The following is a 22561-nucleotide window of genomic DNA, read 5'->3' as shown; positions in this document are numbered from 1 at the left end:
AGACACCCAGCTAACATAGCCACTGAGGCGCTCACCCCCGAGTTTTTTAAAAATGAAATTCAGATATAACTGGGCATACTCTTTTAAATATGCTAAATTTGAAAAACCTATTTTAATATCCTAAAAACATCAATGGAAACGGTAGCAAATATTTAGCACTTATGAAGGCCAGCAAGTGTCCTGTGAATATATATTAACAGATTGGATACTTACAAGGAAAAGTATTTCACCAGTGAGGAAACTGAGGCAGTAACTTGCCCGATGTCACACAACTACTATGTTCTCTCGTGATTCCTTTGTCACCTGGGTTTTCTGCTCCGGCCTGACTTTAATCTTCCTGTTCTCCTGACCAGTTAACTGTGTACCCTCCTTGTCAAGCTGGGTAACATTTTTGTTTTAATAAATATGATCACTATACTCAAGAAATGACAATAGCTTTGTGCAAAATTGTAACAGAGATGCCCACCATGTCCTTTCTTGGGACTCTTACCTTCTCTCCTTCCCTGTGCCTGCCAAGAGTTTTCTTTCTTTCTTTCTTTCTTTCTTTCTTTCTTTCTTTCCCTCCCTCCCTCCCTCTCTCCCTCCCTCCCTCCCTCCCTCCCTCCCTCCCTCCCTCCCTTCCTTCCTTCCATGTTTATTTTTGAGAGAAACAGAGACAGCAGGAGCAAAGAAGAGGCAGGGTTGGGAGGGCGGGAGACAAAATCCAAAGCAGGCTCCAGGCGGTCAGCACAGGCTGATGCAGGACACGAACTCACAGTGAGATCATGATCTGAGCCCAAGTCACTTAACTGATTGGGCTACCCATGTATTCCTGCCAAGTGTTCTTAAACTGGCCTGATGCCCAGTCAGTGGAGGTGGGTAATAACATGTATGCTCCCGTGAGCATCCTCCCCAGCCTGGGGTCATCACCCTCTGGACCTTGGTATCTGAGAAGGTTCTTGGTGCTCTCCCATCACACCACACTGGAGGCCCTTTCTCCTACAATAAGCTGGCTATTTGGTACGGGAGAGCCACTCACTAATCAGTATTTCTTGAGTGAAGAAATGCAAGGGTTGCTTGCCCTTGTGCTGAACTTTTCTCCCAGTAATCTAAAACAGAGAGGACTCTAGTTCATTTCCCCATAACACAAAACATCATTATTCCTATTGGTATGGATGGTGAGCCAAGGCATAGTAATTTTTATAACATGAGAGAATTCTTTCATTCATTGCCAAGGACTTACCCTGATTGAAACCCTACTTGGAGGACTTTGAGCGGAAACTGATGCTATCTATCATTCTGGCTGCAGGGTTGAGCAGGAAGATCAGAAATTCAGAACTCAGCTTGGATGGCACATGTGATCTTGGGGGCAGCCCTGGGTCCCATCCTCCCCCCATTTTAGGACTGAGTCTGGATTATTTCTGAAGTTATTGCCCATGGCCTTTCCAGGTATGGCATTGAGGCTCATATCTTTTATGATCGCCTAGGATTCCACTAAGGGCTCTGAGCTGGGTGCCAATGCTTTCCAGGTGATGGCAGCAATATGGAGACAAAGAATCCTTAATACACAAGAGGATTTCCCTAAAATAGAAGAAAGCTTTCACATTAACTTAAACCTTTTTATGCTAAGGGAGGTCACAGTCACAGTAACTTAAAGTGCTCATTTCTGCCCCTCCCCCCCTTTAAAGTAATCTCTACATCCTGATACTGGTCTCAAACATAGAACTTCTAGATCAAAGAGACACATGCTCTACTGAGCCAGCCTGGTGCCCCTCCCCCACTTCCCTTTTTAAAACAATGATAAAACTCAAAAAGACTATCAGGAATACGCCTATAGTCCAACAAACTCAAATTTATGATCCTGGCCACAGCAGGGGAGACCATGCAGCCAAGAAATGGGCATCTTGGAAGGGTGGTAGGGAGGAGCCTCTTACTGGGTTGAAGCTGGCTTGGGGAGAGACTAGCAAAAGAGAACCAGTTCCGGATTGGGTACTGTCATAGGTGGGGCAGTTTAGGAACTGGGTGTCTCCAAGATCTTTGAGGAGTTTGGAGGGGAGGGAGCAATGAAGTGGGTGGGATGCAAAGACATTTGTTAAAAAAGCTGTTACCAAAAAAAAAAAAAGGGGGGGGGGATTGACTTTGTAGCCATGCTGAGGCTTGGGAGAAACATTGTTTTCTGTTGGCTCTGTCACTGTTCTTATTTGTGTCTGTTAGGTACACTGTGGTCTGGTTGCCAGTGGGGTGGATTTTCACTTTCTTAAGGTAGACTGAAGAAAAGCAAATCGAGGGCTTGGAAACTCAATTTAATATGCAGCATCTGAGAGGAGAGTGGACATTGATGGGGAAATAGGATTATATGCATTTTAATTGTCATAGTTTCACAAATGGCTGTGAGAAGCTGGGAAATTCCAGACACCTTTTGTTATTTGTCATCTGTTAACTATAGTGTGAAAGAATAGTGCTAAGGATTTTCCATGGACTCTCATTTAATTTTTGCAACCACCTGTGTTAGGTGCCATTTTTATTCTTTGAAAGTCAGTGTCTTATTTCATTAACTAATTACAGATCGAGAAAGCAGGAACACTGAGGTAAATTAACTTGCTCAAAGGCACATATAGCTAGGAATGGGGAAGACCAGGAGATCAGGGAGACAAGCTGAGTCCACAATCTTTGCTTGTCTACTATGCTAGTATCTTGGGCTCAGATCACACCGATTGGAGGCATAGAGAAGATTAAGTGTTTACTATGTACAAGGCACTAAACTCAGTGCCTAATCCTCACAGCAACCCTGTGAGGGAGGGCCTACTAGCATCCCCATTTGAGAGATGAGGAAACTGAGGCTTAAGAGAGAATGGGGTATCTAGCCCCAAGTTCGTTCAGCCAATAATTGGTGGAGCCAGCAAATGGGAAATTCTGGATCCCAGTGCAAATCCCAATTCCCTCCCAACACGGCATCAGCTTCTACTAGGGAAGTACTCCTAGGTGTGCATGCTTGAAACCTGCACTTCAGTTCCCTAGATGTGGAGTCTCGAGGGTGGCGGGGTGGGGGGACAGTGAGGGCGGGCCCACCTGGTGGAGCCCGGCCCTCGCCCCACCCCCGCGGGCGGAGCTCTCTCGTCCGCCAATCAGAGGATGCTGGGGGCGGGCCGCGGGCGCTGCGGCTCCGGCCCGCAGTTCGAGCGGCTGGAGCGCTCGGGAGACGCGACGAGGGGCCGAGGGGAGCGTGCGGGCGCCCCGGTCTCCTTCCCTTCCCCTCCCCTTGCCTCGCTGCCTTCTCCTCCGGCCGCCGGACCGGAACTATGTGATCCCGGAAGTTCCGGTGCCACTGCTGTGTGGGATAAACAGTAATGGCGGAGGCTGCAGCTCCCGGAACAACAGCCACAACATCAGGAGCAGGAGCGGCAGCGGCGGCGGTGGCAGCGGCCTCCCCCACCCCTATCCCCACAGTCACCTCCCCGTCCCCGGGGGCGGGGGGAGGGGGAGGCGGCAGCGACGGCTGCAGCGGCGGCTGGACTAAACAGGTCACCTGCAGGTGAGACGCTGCGCAGCCCGGCGCCGGGTGCCGGGAGGGGGGCCGAGGCGGCGGAGAGGGCACGGAGGAAGGGGCGGGCGGTCTGCCGGGGGCGGGCGGAGGAAGGAAAAGAGCGGCGTTTGGCCGCCGCGGCCTCCCCGCCCGCGCTGCGTCAACCCCCGCCGGCCGCCGCGGCCCGAGCGCGCGCGGCGCCGCCGCACCGCCCGCGGCTCTCCCCGCCCCTCCCTGCGCCAGCCGAGCGGCGCGCCGCGCTGAGGGAAAGGTGGGCTGACTCCTCCCTCCTTCGCATTGTCGCGGGATGCCGCATCCATCCCCTGCCTGCACCTCCGCAGGTTCGGGAAGGGGTGGGTGTTCTTGCCTGGAGCCCGCCTCCCCGCGGCTCTGTGGGGCCGGGGAGCGCAGCCGCGTTCACCGGCGAGGTGGCCTGGCTGTCCGCTGGCTGCCGGGCCCCCGGCGCCTTGTCATCCGTTGGTAACGTCCGCTCGCGTCTCCGCCCCCGCCCTCCGCCGCACCCGAGAAGTAGCTTTTGTTATTTCCTTGTATGTTTATTGAGGTTGGCGGTTCTGAGCTTTGTCTTAGTACCGAGTGCCTGGCTCGGATCCTCTCCTCCGCCTGAAATTGTACGTGCTGCCATTCCCCTCCCGCGGCGAAATATTTTCTCTTGAAATCCACCCTTCTTACTTTTGAAGGGGAATCAAAGAGCTTGTCGCTCCCGGAGCCAGAGCAGTTTTGTTTTGGTTTGGTATATCAGATGCAAGGATGTGGAAAAAAAAATTAGTGGATGGCGGTTACAGATCTGTTGAGTGTACGCATGTAAAAAATGATCGCGCTGTACATACGAGTGCATTTAAATGGGTGTTATGCTTGGGTTTTTTTTAGAAGTGATCACTAGCGCCCAGAAGCTTTTCCTTTCTCTAAATCAACCTGGAACGCCAATTTGAACCCGCGTGGGATAATTTCCATACGATACTTAAGAATAGTCTTAACACAGAATTCACTGTCCTGGTGTTAACAGCGATATTGAAGCGTTCTTCTGTAATACACATGTAAGGCATGAAGAATAAGCTTAATAAATAAAGTTTGTTTTCCGCAACGGAATGGAAAAACAAAAGCTATTTTAGAAAGCTTCTTATTTGTATATGGTAAGAATGGAGTCAAGTGCAGGATCTTAAAGAATGAGAATTTTAAAGTTCCTATTCATGGAACCGGTTGTTTGTGTTTACCTTTTTTTTTTTTTCTCCACAATGCTGCACTTGATTTAAACGTGGTAGTTGGATCTTTGAAAAATAGCTAGTGTAACTTTTATATTCCTGAACTTTTAGCCCTTCCCTCTGCAGTCCCAGTCTACCTCTATATGCTGAAAACGTTTTGAATATGTGGGTTCTTTTAAGAAATTCTATACAGTGCTTTGATATTACTTATCTCCAGTCTCAATATCGTCTAGCTTTGAATACCCATCACCAACCAGAAATTATCATACTTCCCCTCATTTTTATCTTGCAGCTGTAACTTGAACCCACCTTTACAGCAGTGCACAGAATTCATGGTCACTTTTTCACTTCACTTTCCCTGCTGTTAGACATTTTCCCTGTTCTTTCTGGTTCCTCACCGGTATGTAATCAATTCAAAATAGCTTACCAGACTAATCATTCCTCTTTGCTGTCTGCCTTTAGGATCTTTGAGTGAATGCAGTATTCTAGATTGTCCCTGGACTGGTGGGAATTTTTTGCCCAGGAACCAGTATATGTTATTTAAAAAATTTGCATAGCTCAGTAATCTAGTATTTTGAAAAGGCATTGTGTGAAAGATACAAGCTTAGATGTACTCGTTTTTTTCTCTGTAAACCTGTATGTAACTTGGAGAAAGTGATCTAAAAGTATAGGTTAGTTGGTGCGTCTTAATTTTAATATTTGACATTGTTTTCAGTTGTTCCATGTACCAATATGATATCCTGTTTTAAAAAAAACCTTTTTTCTTGGGATAGGACTATGTCAAATATGTCATTTATTGTAGACTTGCAACTTTCTTAGAATAGGGACCCTGTTTCATTTGTCATTATCTGTACTTGGTAACAGCTTGTTGATGTTGGTAAATCCACACGTAAAATTACCCACTTCACGTGCTTGAGGATTCCTTTGCTTTCATTTAAAAAAAGAATGAACTTGTAAGTTTGCAAAGACCTTGTTTTGGGAGACTACTTTGTCAGTTATTCATTAAATAAGCATTAGTGCTTACAGTGAGAGATAATGCTAGATGTTCAAGGGAATGTAGAGATGCACTGTATTATAAATCTTTATTCTGTTTGAAAGCTAAGTCTCCCTTGAATTCAAGATAGTGCCGTATTTTTAGTGTTTTTGCTTATTTCCTTGTGTCTAGCAATTTGACTAAGACTATTTTCTTAGGGCATAATCCTCTTAACAGTTTGTTTCTCCCTTTCCAGTTGACAGACACTTGTTTTTAATTGTTCCAACTCATTTGTATATTCTTGTTGGTTACTATGTTCTTAATATATTTCTCAGAATCCTATCTCACTGTTTTATTTCTGCAGCTTAAGAAAAACCGAACTACATATACCTTTTCTGAGGAACTGTATTATGCTGCCCCCACCTGGCCATTTTTCATATTTTTTATTGGAGGAATATTATGAAGTAGGCTACTGGTTTTAGCTTCTTTGAGTGTGGGATTAAAATAATACTTAAAAGAATAGATGGTGATTTGGCAAGCTGTAATTTTGAATTTAAGACACTGCTTGATTAGAGTGCTTCTGCAGTGGTAGATATAACTGTTTGTCAGTTGAAATAATGTAACAAAAAATACAGGTGTTTCTTCATTTCTATTTTTTAAAAGGTTTTTTGTTTTTTTGAGTGTAGGTATAGCTTAAATAAAGGAACTTACTCCAGAAAGTCTATGCAAGTGCTGCGATATCCATAGTGAAATTTATTACTTGCAACCTGTGTGGTTTTGCTTTGAAGGGGTGACATTGAAAAAGTCACACAGCTCATTAAGAAATTAATTTGTTACTGGCATTACGATTTGCATGACACCTAGGTGTCTTCTACAGTTTTTATTAAATATGTGAGTATTGTTTGTATAGGTATTGTAGGACATAAAAAGAGAAATCCATGGTCCTCAACCACCAAGAATTTACAGTCCAGTTTGAGAAACAGCATACATGCACTCATCAAAAACTAAATATCCCAGTAAGGAATGTCAGCCAGTTAAGTGGTAAATGCCAAGTTCTCATTCAGTAATTTCTGTAAATCCACAGGTAGGTTGTTACAGTGCTAGACATGCTTTGAGGGTATTGTTTCTCTTGTACCCTCTCACAAGCTAATATTGTGGGGTTTGTAACAAATTTTGGCAAACGTGCTTAGATTTCCAAAAGATACACAGTGGGTAGAATCTAGTCGATTATGTTTGTTTTTATTCCTGGACAATGTCTGCCTGGAGTCCCAGAATCTTCAAGGTGGAAGGAACCTTAGAAACCAGGTGGCCCAGCCTTTTACCAAAGGAGGCTTAGTCTGGGCAGTGACATCAAGGTGACTTTGGATGGTGGCTTTTTGGTGGTGGCACTTAAAAATAAAAAGCATTTATTTTGGTTTTGTTTTGGGGAGAAATTCTTGGGAGAGGCTTGCCCTTCTCCACTTTTCTGTTGTAACTTCTATTATGTCATGATCTCTTAGAAATTAGTTGGCAAGGAGGGATTTCACTGTGAGGGTGATAATTCTGGGTGTACCAATACCGTTCACACCACTGAGGGACAAAAGGCAAGAAAAAAAACCCCCAAAAACCCAGACAGTATGTAGTAAACACCATGTAAATTAACGCTTAGTATTTGGCAGTAACTAATTAGGACTTGTGTTCTAGTGTTTCTGTTGATTCTGCAGTATCCGGTGATTTTGTGTCTGCTTGAATTCCTTCGGTGTTGCTAGTTCTGGACCACAGGAACTTCTTGCTGGGTAGTTCTTTTTCTCAGTCCTCCTGTTGAACCACATATGGTATAGCTTTCTGCAGGAATAGCTCCCGAAAAGGTTGTTCCTTTGTTTTCTGGCTAGATTACTCCAGTTAACTTCAGATCTTCTTGTGGCATGACATCTAGCTGTCTTGCCTTCTTTCTGAACTGATCTGTTCACGTACACCTCCTATCAGGCATGGGAAGAAACCAGTACAGTCCCCAAATGTGGTCTGAGTGTGGGCAGAGTGAAGCTGTGGAAGGCCCAGGTGTAAGGGAGCCAGAGTAGCAACAAAGGCCTAATGCAGTGACTTCACTCTCACACATACTGCCCTTTTTTTCAAGTTCTAAAATATAAAGATTGGTGAGACTAAGATGACATCACTAGCAAGGGACAAAGCTGGAAGTGAGTCTCCCACTTCTGATGGGGAGTGCCTGGCTGGCTCCATCCTTTTGAGTTGAGTTTTCACTATCCTTGGGGATTTTCAAGAGTTTCTACCCTTCATGGATGTCAGCAAGTAAATAGCGGTGTATGTTTTACAAAGGTGCTGAAGTGTCCTACTGAATGTTAAGTTGCAGGTTTTAGGAAGTTGATCTTGTTTATTTTTTTGTTAATGTTTATATTTATTTCTGAGAGAGAGACACACAGAGTATAAGCCTCAGAGAGGGAGGGAGACATAGAATCCAAAGCAGGCTCCAGGCTCTGAGCTGCCAGCACAGAGCCTGATGCGGGGCTTGAACCCACGAACAGTGAGATCAGACCTGAGCCAAAGTCGACGCTTAACCGACAGAGCCACCCAGGCGCCCCGGAAGTTGATCTCCTTAAATGAAGCAACTGGTTTAAGAACCCAAGTTATGGTCAGGCTGGGAGTGGTGGAAGATGAAATCTGACATAGTGAAGAGGGTCATAAACCCAAGTACAGCAGTTGAATGAATGAAAACTTGGCAAATGGGATTTAAAAACAAACCTAAAATTTCAAGTATTGTGCCTGAGATTTAGATGCTACCTTCCCAGCTGGAAATATCTAGAGGGTTTATCAAGCCTTAAAACTGAATCAATAAATGGTCTGTGTATCTCTGACTTAAGATTGATCCCGAAGAAATATCAAAGGTATAGACACCTTTGTCTTGTGTTTAAAAAGCAAAAGTTCCCACCAGGGATGAGACAGTAAACAACTGTATTCAGACACCTTTGTCTTGTGTTTAAAAAGCAAAAGTTCCTACCAGGGATGAGACCTGAAACAACTGTATTCAGGCGTGGACACTGTTTCTAATGGATAACCTATTAGCAACTGGATACTTGATATATAATACTTTGAGGCATAATTATACTGTAGTGGTGATTACAATGTAATTATCATTGGCTTGTTTAGGTGTTGGGTGTGTGTGTAATGTTGATGTCTTCATTTATGCAGTCAGAAATTATCTATTGATAGAGCTAGTTTAGTTGCCCTGTAGTTGAGCATAAATTCAGACCTGAGTTAGATTATGGCAAACCTAGTAACAGTTGAAGTTAGGTTATAGTTATAATTTGACTTCCAATTCTATTTTTATATTTTTTTAATGGACTGCAGTCATAGCACTTCAGGATCTTGATCTTTTTAACTGTTTGTTTCCACTAACATGTTACATTCTTTCCATCTTACCTGCTGTCACCTAGAAGGTTCACTTGCAGGTAATCCCTGAATAGAACTATTCACATTTGAATTTGGGGACAGTTCAATTGAAGGAACTTCTTCAGAGGTTCCTTAGGTAAATCTGAATATTTTTTTACATACCATTCAGTGGGCAAGGGTCTTGTACTTTGTTACTGTACCTACCAGCTGTAGATAACTGTGACACTCTTGGATATAGTGATGTCATCTGCAAGACCAGCCATATTTACACCCATGAAATAGGCACTTTTTTCTTATTCTGCCAGCTGTACATAGATGCATATTTGGGGGAGTTGTGGCCTGCCAAAATTAAATCTTCATTACTCTGCTCAAGAGAAAGAGACCACTAAAGGAAGGACCAAAGAATTTACATTTTTAAAGAATGTTTATTCATTTTTGAGAGATAGCGCAGGTGGGGGAGGAGCAGAGGGGGGGGGAGGGAGACACAGAATCCCAAGTAAGCTCTAGGCTCCAAGCTGTCAGCACAGAGCCTGATGCAGCGCTTGAACCCACAAACTGAGATAAGGACCCAAACCTAAGTACACTTAATCAACTGAGCCACCCCGGTGCCCCGGACCAAAGAATTAAAAACAAAAAACAAAAACCCTGACAGAAGTCAGTGGTGGAAAGATGGACGGTGGTGGTGGTTCTACTCACTTGACATGATTAGGGTTATCTATAAAAATAAGACCCGTATCACTTACCTAATCCACATAAGTTACACTTAGAGAAATACGGACACCCCCAGTTTCTGATTTAGTAGATAGGCAGTGAGGTCTCAATGTTTGCATTGCTAGCAAATTCCCAGGTGGTGCTGGTGCTGCCTAGTCCGGATTCCCTTAGGAAATAAGTCCTACTAATTCCGACTGTGATACTTGGTGTTTGGAAGCTGCTGGTTAGATACACATGTAACCCTTTAAGGCACAGGAACAACATACTAACCATAGGACATCGTGATTGCCCTTTAACTCTGTGGCAAAATTGGTTTTTATTTTCACATGTGGATTTGAAAGAATTAAAATGGGTTTCTTGAAGTACAGTAGTCTGACCTGTTGTGGTCTGCATTGCTTCTTGATTATCTTTGACTTTTTTACAGATAGAGCTGCTATTATTGGCTAAAGTTAGTGGAAAACAAGAAGCTACCTCCTCAGGACTGTAAAATGAGAACAGTGGTCAGACTTAACCCTGCAAAGATAAGATTAATACCAACCTCAAAGTTTAAATCTGAATTGGTGCACATATGCACAGGCAGCCTTCCTGTGGTACCATAATGGATAATCTTGTCATACGGTCTAATTCTACGTGTTCTGTGTTCATTTCACATGTAATAGAATGTATTGCTGCCATGCAGTACTAGTATATTACTGATACATTGGCTAAGAATTCTTTTAGTGCTGGCTCTAGACTTTTCACTTATTTATTTTTAACGTTTATGTATTTTTGAGAGACTGGGCACCAGCAGGAGAGGGGCAGAGAGAGAGAAGAGGGAGGGAGACACACACAATCCAAAGCAGGCTTCAGGTTCAGCGCAGAGCCGGACGCAGGCTCTAACCAATGAGCTGTGAGGTCATGACCTGAGTTGAGGTCGGACACTTAACCAGCTGAGCCACCCAGGTGCCCCTGGCTTTAGACTTTTTAAATCCAATTTTGTGGTTCTTCTTCTCACAGGTATTTCATGCATGGGGTTTGTAAGGAAGGAGATAACTGTCGCTACTCGCATGACCTCTCTGACAGTCCATATGGTATAGTGTGCAAGTATTTTCAGCGAGGATACTGTATTTACGGAGACCGCTGCAGGTAAGAATTCTACAGATCAGTTTTGTTCAGGGGTGGATTGGGAGAGATTGGGAGAAAAGATAAGAGTAAGACACATAATTCCAATAATCTGTCTTTGAATTGGTACCATAATCTGAAATTGCAATTGAGCAGAAAAGACGTGTTTTAGTTACCTGTTTGTTACAAATTACTGGGAGATTCAGCAATTTAGAAATAATAGACATTGTCTCATAGTTTCTGGGGGTCAGAATCTGGGCATGGCTTAGCTGAGTGGTTCTAGCTCTGAGCCTCCCAAGATTGCAATCAAGATTTCTGGCAGAACTGGCATTATCTGAAGTCTTGGGGTTGGAGGATCACTTCTAGGGTGGTTCGCTCACTCAACTATCGGTGAGACCTCCGTTCGCACCACACAGACCTCTCCCTGGGGCTGCTCAGCGTCCACATACTTGGTAGCTATCTTTTCCCCAGAGCCAGTGATTCAAGAGAGCCAGCAAGGACAAAGCCACAATGCCTTTTATGACCTGGTCTCAGAAGTCCCACACTCCCTTCCACTATATTCTGTTTATTATAAACAAGTCAGCAAGTCCCAGCGCACGTTCAAGGGGAGAGTGATTGGGCTCCACCTTTTGAAAGGAGTAGTGGCAAAGAATTCTGGACATATTTTAAACGATCACAGTAGGTGAGACATTTTGGGAATGTCAGCCAATTTTAGCATTCTTTCAGAAAAGGATTATGTCATTGCTTGTGTTCAAATGCTAAAGAGTTCAAAAGACTGAATTACTGATGGGTGGGATATTAATGTTAGGTCATCCCACATGCATTTTACTAGGAAGTTACTAAGGACAAAGTTTTTTTTCATATGACTAGAAGCTGAGAAGTGGAACCTCTGGTATCTGAGTTTAAGTCAATCATTTTACTTTTTGCTGATTTTTTTTTTCCTTTCAGTATTACTGGAGACGGGGACAAATGACAGTGACACTCTACTCCAAAAAATACCCCTCCCCCCCAGGTTTATTTATCCTTTTTAGTCACAGTATGAAAGGGGGGGGGTGTCTAGAGCCCTATCATACTAAGTATAAAAGCATTTCTTCATGGGCTGGTCTCTGCAGGTGTTCTAGGCCGATTAATTGTAGGGGAGCTGGGTTCTTTGCCTAGCCAGTCTGTTGAGGATCCTTGTAAACTCTGTCCAGGGAGAGAGGAAATGTCAAGAGGAGATGAGTCCAGAGATGTCCTGGAGAGTGTGCTGTGTGACAGGAGGAGGGGAAGTATGGCTAGTTAACTTATTCCTCTTATCCAGTAGAGGCACTCACCTGATTGGGTCATATAGGTGGAATGAATGAAAAAAAGGTTGAACTGAAGAAATCTAAGCTAAGGCCTGGGCTCTGGGCTCTGTGTTAATCATCAGCTTATTTTTCAGGTAGCTTTGCCAGCCCCAGTGGCATTTCGTGTTCTCCTCTGGGACTAAGTAGAAAGAGTGTAGAAGTCCATCTTCAGCATATTCCTGTAATCCGTGAGTTTCCTTGTAGACGGAGGTTGAAGGCCAGGGAGTGAGCCCTTGTTTTGGTGAGGCTCTGACATTTAGGCAGATGTGAGTCACCTAATAAGTTTGCTTTATAGGAAAGGTGCAGCTCCCTCTCTGGGGAATAGTCCTGATTTGAGCTCGATTTAGAGCCCTTTGGATAAAGTGAAAGGAGTTAGGGAAACCTGTGTATTAGCCTGCCTGAAAGGAAGCTTCGGTGGTAATTGTTTGGGACAGATAGACTGACTGGTCTAGGCGATTTTTTTTTTTTTTTTTTTTTTTTTTTTTTGGTTCGTTTAGAGAGTCCTGTCGGGGAGGGGCAGAGAGAGAGAGGGAAAGAGAGAATCCCAAATAGACTCCACAGTGACAGGGCAGAGCCTGCCTCGAGGCTTAGCCTCACAAACCACAAACCGTGACCTGAGCCCGAATCAAGAGGCGCTTAACCAACTGAGCCACCCAGGCACCCCTAATAGGCGATCATTAAAAGACTGATTCTGGACTAGCTAACGAAGGAATTTTACGGAGGTGCTTGTTCCAAGACTGCTTATTTTCTTGTTAAAATTACACTTGGATGATTTAAACTTTCACTCTTATGGTATAGGGATTTTTTAAATATAACTTGGCCAATGCCCAGAGATTTCAATTAATTGAACTCCTCACAGAGGGAGTAGTTTATAATGAAAGATAAAAGTCCTAGTTCCAACAGTTCAGAAAAATTACTGCATCAGTGTTTGCTAGTGGTGACACTTGTGAAGTGAGGCCGTTCTTGCCCAGAGCTGGTGGTACACATGGCAGGAAGTCTAGTATCCTTTGCCCCCACCTGCTGAATGCTATTAGAACTCCCTCGTTTCCTTTGTCTTTTTTTTTTTGTTTAAGTTTTATTTAAGTTACCTCTGCCCAACGAGGGGCTCAAACTCACAACCCTGATGTGAGGAGTTGCATGTTCTTCCAACTGAGCCAGCCAGGCGACCTTCCCTCCTTGTTTCTGGACACGAGTGGAGAACCTTGGTTGATGGGTGACAACCTTTGCTATGGTAGGCTATTACCCTATAGACCCACTGAGTCCCATAAATTAAAATATTTAAAGATGGGTGCCTGGGTGGCTTAGTCGGTTAAGTGCTGGACATTGGCTCAGGTTATGATCTCAAGGCTCGTTCATGAGTTTGAGCCCCACATCAGGCTCTGTGCTGATAGCTCAGAGCCTGGAGCCTGATTCAAATTCTGTCTCTCTCTGCCCCTTCCCCACTTGTACTCTGTCTCTGTCTCTCAAAAATAAACATTAAAAAAATTTTTAAATATTTATTTATTAAAAAAAATTTTTTTTATGTTTGTTTATTTTTGAGAGAGAGAGAGAGAGAGAGAGAGAGACCGAGCTTGAGAGGGGAAGGGCCATATAGAGAGAGGGAGACAAAGAATCTGAAGCAGGCTCCAGGCTCCGAGCTGTCAGCACACAGCCCGATGCGGGGCTCTCACAAACCACGAGATCGTGAGCCAAAGTCTGACGCTCAACCAACTGAGCCACCCAGGCGCCCCTAATTTTTAAAATATTTAAACACAGATACCAGACTTTGGAATGATTGGAGGTGGGAAGTAGCCAAGTGGAGGGAAAAATGTTTATCTTCTCTTAGAGCTGGAAGGAAAATTGATTAAACTTCCTTAGATAGAAATTGATCCTATATCAAAGTATTCTTTGCAAGATGTGAAAGAAAAGCTCAATATTAGTTTCAGTGTTGTCTCAGCATTATTTCTTCACTTAACACTTTGACTGTAAGGTCACCGATTCTGTGATAACCCATTAAAGAATTAACTTAATTATAATGAAGACATTGTCCTGGGCTCTGAATCCAGTAGATCCGAGAGTCCTTTTAAGCAGGACTTGGCAGATTTTTTCTGTACGGGACCAGAAAATAAATTTTTGGCTACGCAGGCCACGTGGTTTCTTGTCATACAAAAGCAGCCATAGATAATACATAAGCTGCTGGATGTGATTGTGTTCCCATGAAACTTTATTTGGGATGCTAAAATTTTAGTTCCGTATAATGTTCATGTGTCCTAAAGTGATCTTTTTTTCCAACCAATTTAAAATGGTGAAACCAGGAACACAAGTCAGGTTGCTGCCTGAATCTGTGTCTCCTGGATTGCAATTCTAGTTGCTCCCCCAAAAAGAATGAAAAATAATAATCAACAAATGTCAATGGGCGCCTGGCTGGCTCGGTTGGTGGAGCGCGTGATTCTTGATCTCAAGTTGTGAGTTGAGGTCCCACGTTGGGCATAGAGCTCACTTTTAAAAATAAATAGATAATTTAAATGTTGTAAATGTGTTTTAGAATCAAAGGAATATATACCATTTAAACATAAAAATGTCAAAACTTTTAGCTCTGGTTGAATTTGGTCTGAGGGTCTGAGACCGATCCCTGTTCCTAAAGTCCATGCTTCACTGAACCATATTTTTTGCCTTTCAAAATGAGAGTCTTGCTGTTTATTTGTACTTGATCTCTCCTAGTGCTTACTCACAAATCTTTGCTTCAGAGTCACATTTTATATAGATCTATTCTGCACTAAGGGAATAGCTTTGCCTAAATAGGCAGATTTGATTTAAAAAGTTACTTTTCGGGGGGGGGGGGTGCCTGGGTGGCTCAGTTGGTTGACTTTCCAACTCTTGATTTCAGCTCATTATGATCTCATTCATGCTTCTTGGAATCAAGCCCCATGTTGGGTCTCTGCTAACAGTGTGGAGCCTGCTAGGGATCCTGTCTGTGCCCCTCCCCTGCTTACATGCTCTCAAAATAAATAAGCTTAAAAAATGTATGAAAGAAAATACTGTCTCTCCGTTTAATAGTGTGAACATTTTAATGTGTGTGTCGGTAAAATGTTCCATGTTTCTGCTTGTTGAATTTGTCACCCTTGCATTTTTTCTTTAATAATTTTATTTATTGAGGGGGGGGGTGTGTGTATAAAAATGGGAGGGGCAGAAGGAGAGAGAGGATCTCAAGCAGGCTCCATGCTCAGTGACAAGAGTGGAGCCCCATGTTGATCCTGTGACCCTGGGATCCTAACCTGAGCTAAAAGAGTGGGAGGCTCAACCCCTCCCTAAGTCACCCAGGCCACCCTAGCATTGCTTTGGTCAGTTTTGGCTGCCCGGGGTCTTTAGCATAGTTGCCATGGAAACTGCAGGATTTCCCCGCCCCCATTGGAGTAGAATCTAAGGGGTAGTGGGTGGTCTGTGACAGGGTGGGTAAACTCTGGTGTGTAGGCCAAACGTGGCCAAAAGCTCTTTCGATAAATGAAGTTTATGAAGTTTTACTGGAATACACATGTATAGTATGTACCCATGTACAGTCACTTAAGTAACACCTATGGTGGCCTTTGAAGTAAAATCACAGAGTTTAATAGTAATAGTTATGGCAGTGACAGTATGACCTGCAAAGCATAAAGTATGTGTTTGACCCTTTATTTTTTTTTACTTAAAAACAATTTTTTTTAATGTTTATTTAGTTTTGAGACAGAGCATGAGCAGGGAAGGGGCAGAGAGAGAGAGAGGGAGACACAGAATGTGAAGCAGGCTCCAGGCTCTGAGCTGTCAGCACAGAGCCCGATGCAGGGCTCGAACTCACGGACTGTGAGATCATGACCTGAGCCGAAGTCGGACGCTTAACCGACTGAGCCACCCAGGCACCCCGTGTTTGACCCTTTAGTGTTTGCTTGACCGCTGGTCTATGACCTTGCTCCTCACAGTGTAGTCCTTGGGCTAGCAGTATTCTCATCCTGTGGGGCCTTGGTAGACCTGGAGAATCCTTGGCTCTGCTCCAGACTAAGAAATTAGGTATCTGCCTTTTAACAATTTCCCAGCTGATTCATTGGTACCGTAGTTTGAAAAGAACCCAAAGATAGGATCAGGAAATACATACCCCATTTGGGGCTGCTGGTGAGACAGTGACTGCTGACTTTAAATTTTTCTTTTAGATATGAACATAGCAAGCCACTGAAACAGGAAGAAGTGACTGTGGCAGATCTAACTGCAAAATCATCCCTTGCTGCTTCCTCAAGTCTCTCATCGGTAGTTGGACCAGTTGTTGAAATGAATACGGGCGAAGCCGACTCACGAAATTCAAACTTTGCAAGTGTAGGAGCAGGTTCAGAAGACTGGGTGAATGCCATTGAGTTTGTTCCTGGCCAGCCCTACTGTGGCCGTAGTGAGTATTTGGAAGACTAAAAACAACTTAGGGCACTAGGCAGTAGTCCATCCTTTAGGTGGGTTTCACAGCCTTCTACTTCCACTCTTCATGTTTAACCTAATCTGTAAAAAAAAAATTTTTTTAACGTTTATTTATTATTGAGAGACAGAGCATGAGCAGGGGAGGGGCAGAGAGAGGAGGAGACACAGAATCCGAAGCAGGCTCCAGGCTCCAAGCTATCAGCACAGAGCCCGACATGGGGCCCAAACCCACAAACTGTGAGGTCATGAGCCGAAGCCAGATGCTTAACGGATGCTTAACCAACTGAGACACCCAGGCGCCCCTTAACCTAATCTTAATACACTAAATTGGATTACCTAAGATTTACCTATGGAGTGAAAGAAACTTTGATCCCAATAATAGTGAATTTAGAATGTTTTGAAAAACTGAAGCTTCTTTTGCCTCTTTTCTTTAATCAGTGCCATTGTAGAAGAGGTGCCTAAAAAGTTTTGTTTTCTTTTAAATAAGCCCATTCATGGAAATATCAGCATTAGAAAGATTTGTTTCAGGAGTAAAGGGATTAAATAGACTGTTTGGCCTTTAATTGAAGTTCACATTTTTTCTTTTCAGTTAGGTTCTCAGTTACTACCTTATAGTTCATATTTCCCCCTTACCCATTTTGGACCTTTACTGCCGTCTTAAACATTTTCAGCTGCCCCTTCCTGCCCTGAAGCACCCCCGCAGGGCTCAGTGACCAAGGAAGAATGTGAGAAGGAGCAAACCGTGGCTGAAACAAAGAAGCAGCTTTGCCCGTATGCCGCCGTGGGAGAGTGCCGGTACGGGGAGAACTGCGTGTATCTCCACGGAGACTCCTGTGACATGTGTGGGCTGCAGGTTCTCCATCCCATGGACGCTGCCCAGAGATCACAACATATAAAAGTAAGTCAGCGGGGTCATGTGCTAATAGGTTTGAGATGGGATTTCCCCTTTCACAAGCATTGTTAATTTCAGAGAAACGCTTGGTGAATTCAGTGGTTTTATCTCTTGGGCTCTGAATACCTTATCACGAAATCATCCTTTCAGAATTCAGACCATGGGCTCTTTCTTCTCTTTAAATGTTTTCATTTTCTTTAAAAGTGTTTATTTAAGTGCTGTCTGTACTCAATGTGGGGCTGGAACTCATGACCCTGAGATCAAGAGACACATGCTCTTCAACCAGCCAGGCACCTTCCTTTTTTTTTTTTTTTTTTTTTTTAAATACCAACAGTTTTTCCAAGATTCACATTCCATAGAATTTACTCTTCTAAGATTGTCTCATTGTTTTTAAGTCTATCAACATAGTTGTGCAACCATTACCATGATTGTGATTTTAGGACATTTTCATCATCCCCAAAAGACACTTCGTGCCCCTTAGCTCCATTACTCCATCCTGCCCTTCGTCCAGCTCCTGACAATAAATAACTGATCTACTTTCTGTCTCTCTGGATTTCCCTGTTGTGGGGATCGCTTCTGAATGAAATCCTATATGTCTATCAGTACTTCATTCCTTCTGGCTGAATAACAATTCACTGCATAGCTGAACCACATTTTATCTTTCCAGTCATCATTTGAATGGACACTTGGATTGTTTCCCCCTTGGCAGTCTCTTGGAGAGTAGCATTGCTGGGTCCTAGGAAACCACTGCCAGGCATTCTCCACGGTGATGGCACCGCTTTACCTTTCAAACCCAAAGGGTGCAGATTGCAGGCTACGGTTTTAAGCCCATTGCAGCATAAATTTTTTGTTGAGAAAACGTTGCATTATGAATCTTATTTATTGGAGCAGATTTTGCCTCCAATCGTTATCATTTCTGTTTAATAAAAATTAATTTGGTTGTTGGGTAAAGCATGATGTAGGATAGACATAGTTTGAATCCTACCTTCACAGCATGTTGGTTGTGTGAATTAGGCTAGTTAAATAAATTGTTCAGGTATGTTTTGGGGATAGTTAAGCGTTTTTTTTTGTCTTGTCTCTTTTTGTAATGTCTGTTTCTGAAGATTGTTTAAAAAGAGGTTTCAGAAAGATAAAATATACTAAAATGTGGTTATGTGGACTTATGGGTGACTTTTTGGTTGCTTTTTTGTATTTCCTATAATTAACATGTTTCTTATAAAATGAAAAAGTATGTGTAGTGTAATACATGTCAGTTACACCTCCCTTAAAACAAAGGGTGGGACATCTACACAAATCTGTACATGAATGTTCAGAGTAGTGTAAATTTTTTTTTTTTTTTTAAGTTTATTTAGGTAATCTCTACACGCAGATAGCCTTCCACAGTGTAGATAACTGACCAAGCCAGTCCCTAAAGGACACATTTATATGATATGCCCCGGGATAAGCATAGCCAAAGATTACTAGTTGCCTAGGACTGGGAGGCTGGTTTCAGGGGAGTTGAGTGACTGCTGTGGGAGTGGGGTTTTTCTTGGGGTAACGGACACATTCTCCTATTGATTGTGGGGATGGTTACATAACTAAACTGCACCCTTTGGAAGAATGAATTAAAATGGTATGTGAAGTGACCTCAATAAAGCTGGTTTTTCTTTTAATGTGAAAATTAGGTGCCTGGCATATAGTTGTCCCCTAATAAATATTAGTTTCCTTCATCCTTAATGAGATCAATAAACAGTATGAAAAACCGTCTCCAACATGGATCATAACGCAGAGGGTGAAGAAAACTGGGTGACACCTCTCCTCCCACCACCCCCCCCCACCCCCGTTCTTCAAGTTGCATTCTTCTAGTTTGACTTTGTAATGATGTAAAGATCCAAAAGGTTACTGTATTTGCTTGTGAGCAAAGCTGCTTTCGATGTCCAATTGGGAACCTCCTTTTTGGGTGACTTGATTTCTCTGAACACCAGTCTTGAGCTATCAGTGGAAGTCTTCGTTGTTCAGTGACTTGATCACACTTCTCTCTCTACTGTCTCTAGTCCTGCATCGAGGCCCATGAGAAGGACATGGAGCTCTCGTTCGCTGTCCAGCGCAGCAAGGACATGGTCTGCGGGGTCTGCATGGAGGTGGTCTATGAGAAAGCCAGCCCCAGCGAGCGCCGCTTTGGGATTCTCTCCAACTGCAGCCACACTTACTGTCTCAAGTGTATTCGCAAGTGGAGGAGTGCTAAGCAATTTGAGAGCAAGATCATAAAGTGAGACTCCTCCCCAATCTCCATTTGTGCTTTCTATTTTGGGGAAGAATTTAGTATCTTGTGCCAACTTTCAACCAGATGGACCGCACTTAAATGCATGCATTTTATCTTGAAACTGGGGTATTCTAATTGGGACTTCTCCTTTGTATTTTCCGCTAGCTTCTAGGTTAGTTGGCATAGGTCTACTTTTCATTTGAACGAGGAAACCCTGTGTATCAGTTAGTAGATTCTTCGTGCTTTTTCTGAGGAGATTGTGTTTAATGGATTAGCCAGTTTAGGCTCAGCAAACAAACTTATCTAGCTCTGAATGTATGTTTCCTGACGTTTTACATTTTCCACTTTCCTATTCCATCCATTAAGCTAGCCAATAATCCACCATCCTTTAAAGATTGTTCTCATAACTGAACAAAGACTACATAATCTAAACAGAGCAAAGTTACAAGAAATAAATCTATTTAAACGAAAGAAAAAGGAGTCCGTGTGAAATGTCTTCTTTGGTTGTTTTTTTGTTTTGTTTTTTTATTTTTTTGTTTTTATTTTTTAACCGAAGTTGTTGTTGTTATTATCATTATTTTTTTGAGTGAATTGGCTAGCCATTGAATTGAATTTATGAAGGAGTTTGTCTTGCCTCAGAGGAAATGGTCAGTTGTGTGACAGTGTGTGGAACCCTTTCAGGAAATGCCCACTTGCCTTTCAGTTAAGTCTTTAAGTATGGAGGTGACACATCAGGGTGTGTCCTTGAAGAGTGGGCCTGTAAAGGGGGATATGCACTGCAGCCTGTTCATTGTTTCCCAGGTCCTGCCCAGAATGCCGGATCACATCTAACTTTGTCATTCCAAGTGAGTACTGGGTGGAGGAGAAAGAAGAGAAGCAGAAACTCATTCAGAAATACAAAGAGGCAATGAGGTATGAGCACTGCAGCCTTTTCTCAGGCTAAGATCCCAACGTGGCTTGGGTTCACTTTGAAAAGAACAGTGCTGCATTATATACTCCTACCTCCTTCCTACCCTTTCTTTGACTTCCCAGTACAGTTTCTTGTGTCGCCCCTGATTACACTTCCCCGTTGTGTACCTGGCTATAACACAGTCCTTGGGGTGCCCGCCAAGGGACTGTGTTATAACGAAGTCTGTACTGCTGATTGCTGAAACCCCATGAGTGGGGTTCTGCCTTCTTCTGCGTCCATGTTCTAGTTGTCCTATGTGCTTGTGTGTGGGCTTCTAGAAGATTTTCTCTCTGCTGGATCTGCGGTACTGGAGCTGTTGCAAACAGCATAGACTTGAACAGAGTGTCTGTTTCTAGTTAGTGTTTCATGCCTTCGTGCACACATGTTTAAGAACACACCTTGGGGAGGGCTGTGAACGAACATGCTGGTTCTATCCCTACCTGTTTAACGAAATACCGGATGATAGTCAAATACAGACCTGAAATCCACTGTGAATAAGGGTTGCGATATTTTCCTTTCCAGCAACAAGGCGTGCAGGTATTTTGATGAAGGACGTGGGAGCTGCCCATTTGGAGGGAACTGTTTTTACAAGCATGCGTACCCTGATGGCCGTAGAGAGGAGCCACAGAGACAGAAAGTGGGAACATCAAGCAGATACCGGGTAACTCTCGCTGTTTTTTTCAAGGAGGGGAAATTCCACGCTATCCGTTGAGTCCTGCACAGATTGGGGTAGGGGAAGGAGATTACCGCACAGGTCTGGGAGTGAGACTGGAGGATGAGAGGTGGAGAGAGCCACCTCAGGAAATGGGGAGGGATAGGAGAGGAAAATGTGATACAGAGTGCCCAGAGCTCTAGCCTAAACGGTTTGCATCGAGTAACCAGAGGGTAGGAATTGGTAAAGTCGAAACCCTAAATGAGAAGTCTGTTCGTCATGCCCTCTGGTGTGCTGGACGGTTTGCCTTAGAAACACCAGGATAGAAGATGCTACTCGACAGTGCCCTCCCTATCATGGCCTTGTTTTTTACAGGCCCAACGAAGGAACCACTTCTGGGAGCTCATTGAGGAAAGAGAGAACAGCAACCCATTTGACAACGACGAAGAGGAGGTTGTCACCTTTGAGCTGGGCGAGATGTTGCTTATGCTTTTGGCCGCAGGTGGGGACGACGACCTGACAGACTCTGAAGACGAGTGGGACTTGTTTCATGATGAGCTGGAAGATTTTTATGACTTGGATCTATAGCAGCTTTGCGTGGCGCACTGGTCTGCCGAGCCTCAGCCAGGAGCCGTCCCCGTGGTGGTGTGGCAGTGCCCGTGTTTCTGTCCTAGGCAGGCCTATCCAATCCAGGTGCTGTCGTGGTCCTTTTTACCCAGGGCCTGTCTTCTCGTCCCCTCACCTTCCCCCAAGGGGTGTGTTGTCTCCTCTGTTTCCAGAAGTTACAAAAATAAATCTTAAAGCTAGTTTTTTTTCGTAACATGGATTTAACTGTCAGACAGAGTAGGTTAGTTGCGCCATCTGTTTCCCGCCAGATTCACACGGTTCTAGGGTAGCGTTTACGGACTTTTCCACACTCTACTTTGAGGACCCCGGGTTCAAACGTTAACAGCGCGGGCCCCGCTTTCGGGTCCAGGAACGGGTGACAGGTGAAGGGTCTGGACTGTGGCAAGTAGCCTGCTGCAGACTCACAAGGTGGATGCTCGAGGCTTCTGGTGAAATCTGCACATCTGTGTTTTTACATCTATCTGTTCCCTACCCTGTACTCCCCACCTGTGCCCTTGTTCTGTGGTTTTGGTCTCTTGTTTAATTGCACACAAGTAATAATTACGGGGTAACCAGAACCAGGTGCGAATG

At 43.8% G+C, this 22561-nt stretch overlaps 1 protein-coding gene and 1 long non-coding RNA gene across 4 annotated transcripts; one reads left to right on the top strand and one right to left on the bottom strand.

The window, feature by feature from the left end:
- The first annotated feature begins 3136 nt into the window (after positions 1–3136).
- MKRN1 (makorin ring finger protein 1) lies at positions 3137–22171 on the top strand. 2 transcript variants are annotated; one of them, XM_060633264.3, is made up of 8 exons: positions 3137–3511; positions 10787–10915; positions 16377–16606; positions 17301–17527; positions 19555–19769; positions 20565–20675; positions 21235–21373; positions 21740–22171. In XM_060633264.3, exons 1-8 carry the CDS (start codon positions 3327–3329, stop codon positions 21950–21952), a joined length of 1449 nt encoding a protein of 482 aa, XP_060489247.2. In that variant the 5' UTR covers positions 3137–3326; the 3' UTR covers positions 21953–22171. The 2 variants fall into 2 exon arrangements, with proteins under 2 accessions (XP_060489247.2, XP_060489249.2); XM_060633266.3 differs by lacking the exon at positions 3137–3511 and adding an exon at positions 3752–3773.
- On the bottom strand, positions 12000–17347 carry LOC132679594 (uncharacterized). Of its 2 annotated transcripts, none has more exons than XR_009610239.3 (3): positions 17263–17347; positions 16322–16710; positions 12000–12076 (listed from the first exon to the last, which is right to left on the bottom strand). It is a non-coding gene; the product is annotated as an uncharacterized LOC132679594 (long non-coding RNA). The 2 variants fall into 2 exon arrangements; XR_009610240.3 differs by having other exon boundaries at positions 12058–12137.
- Positions 22172–22561: the final 390 nt, after the last annotated feature.

This window comes from Panthera onca, chromosome A2, assembly GCF_046562875.1.
Source record: "Panthera onca isolate mPanOnc1 chromosome A2, mPanOnc1 haplotype 2, whole genome shotgun sequence".
Taxonomy (NCBI): Eukaryota; Metazoa; Chordata; class Mammalia; order Carnivora; family Felidae; genus Panthera; species Panthera onca.
This window is presented reverse-complemented; position numbering and strand designations above follow the sequence as displayed.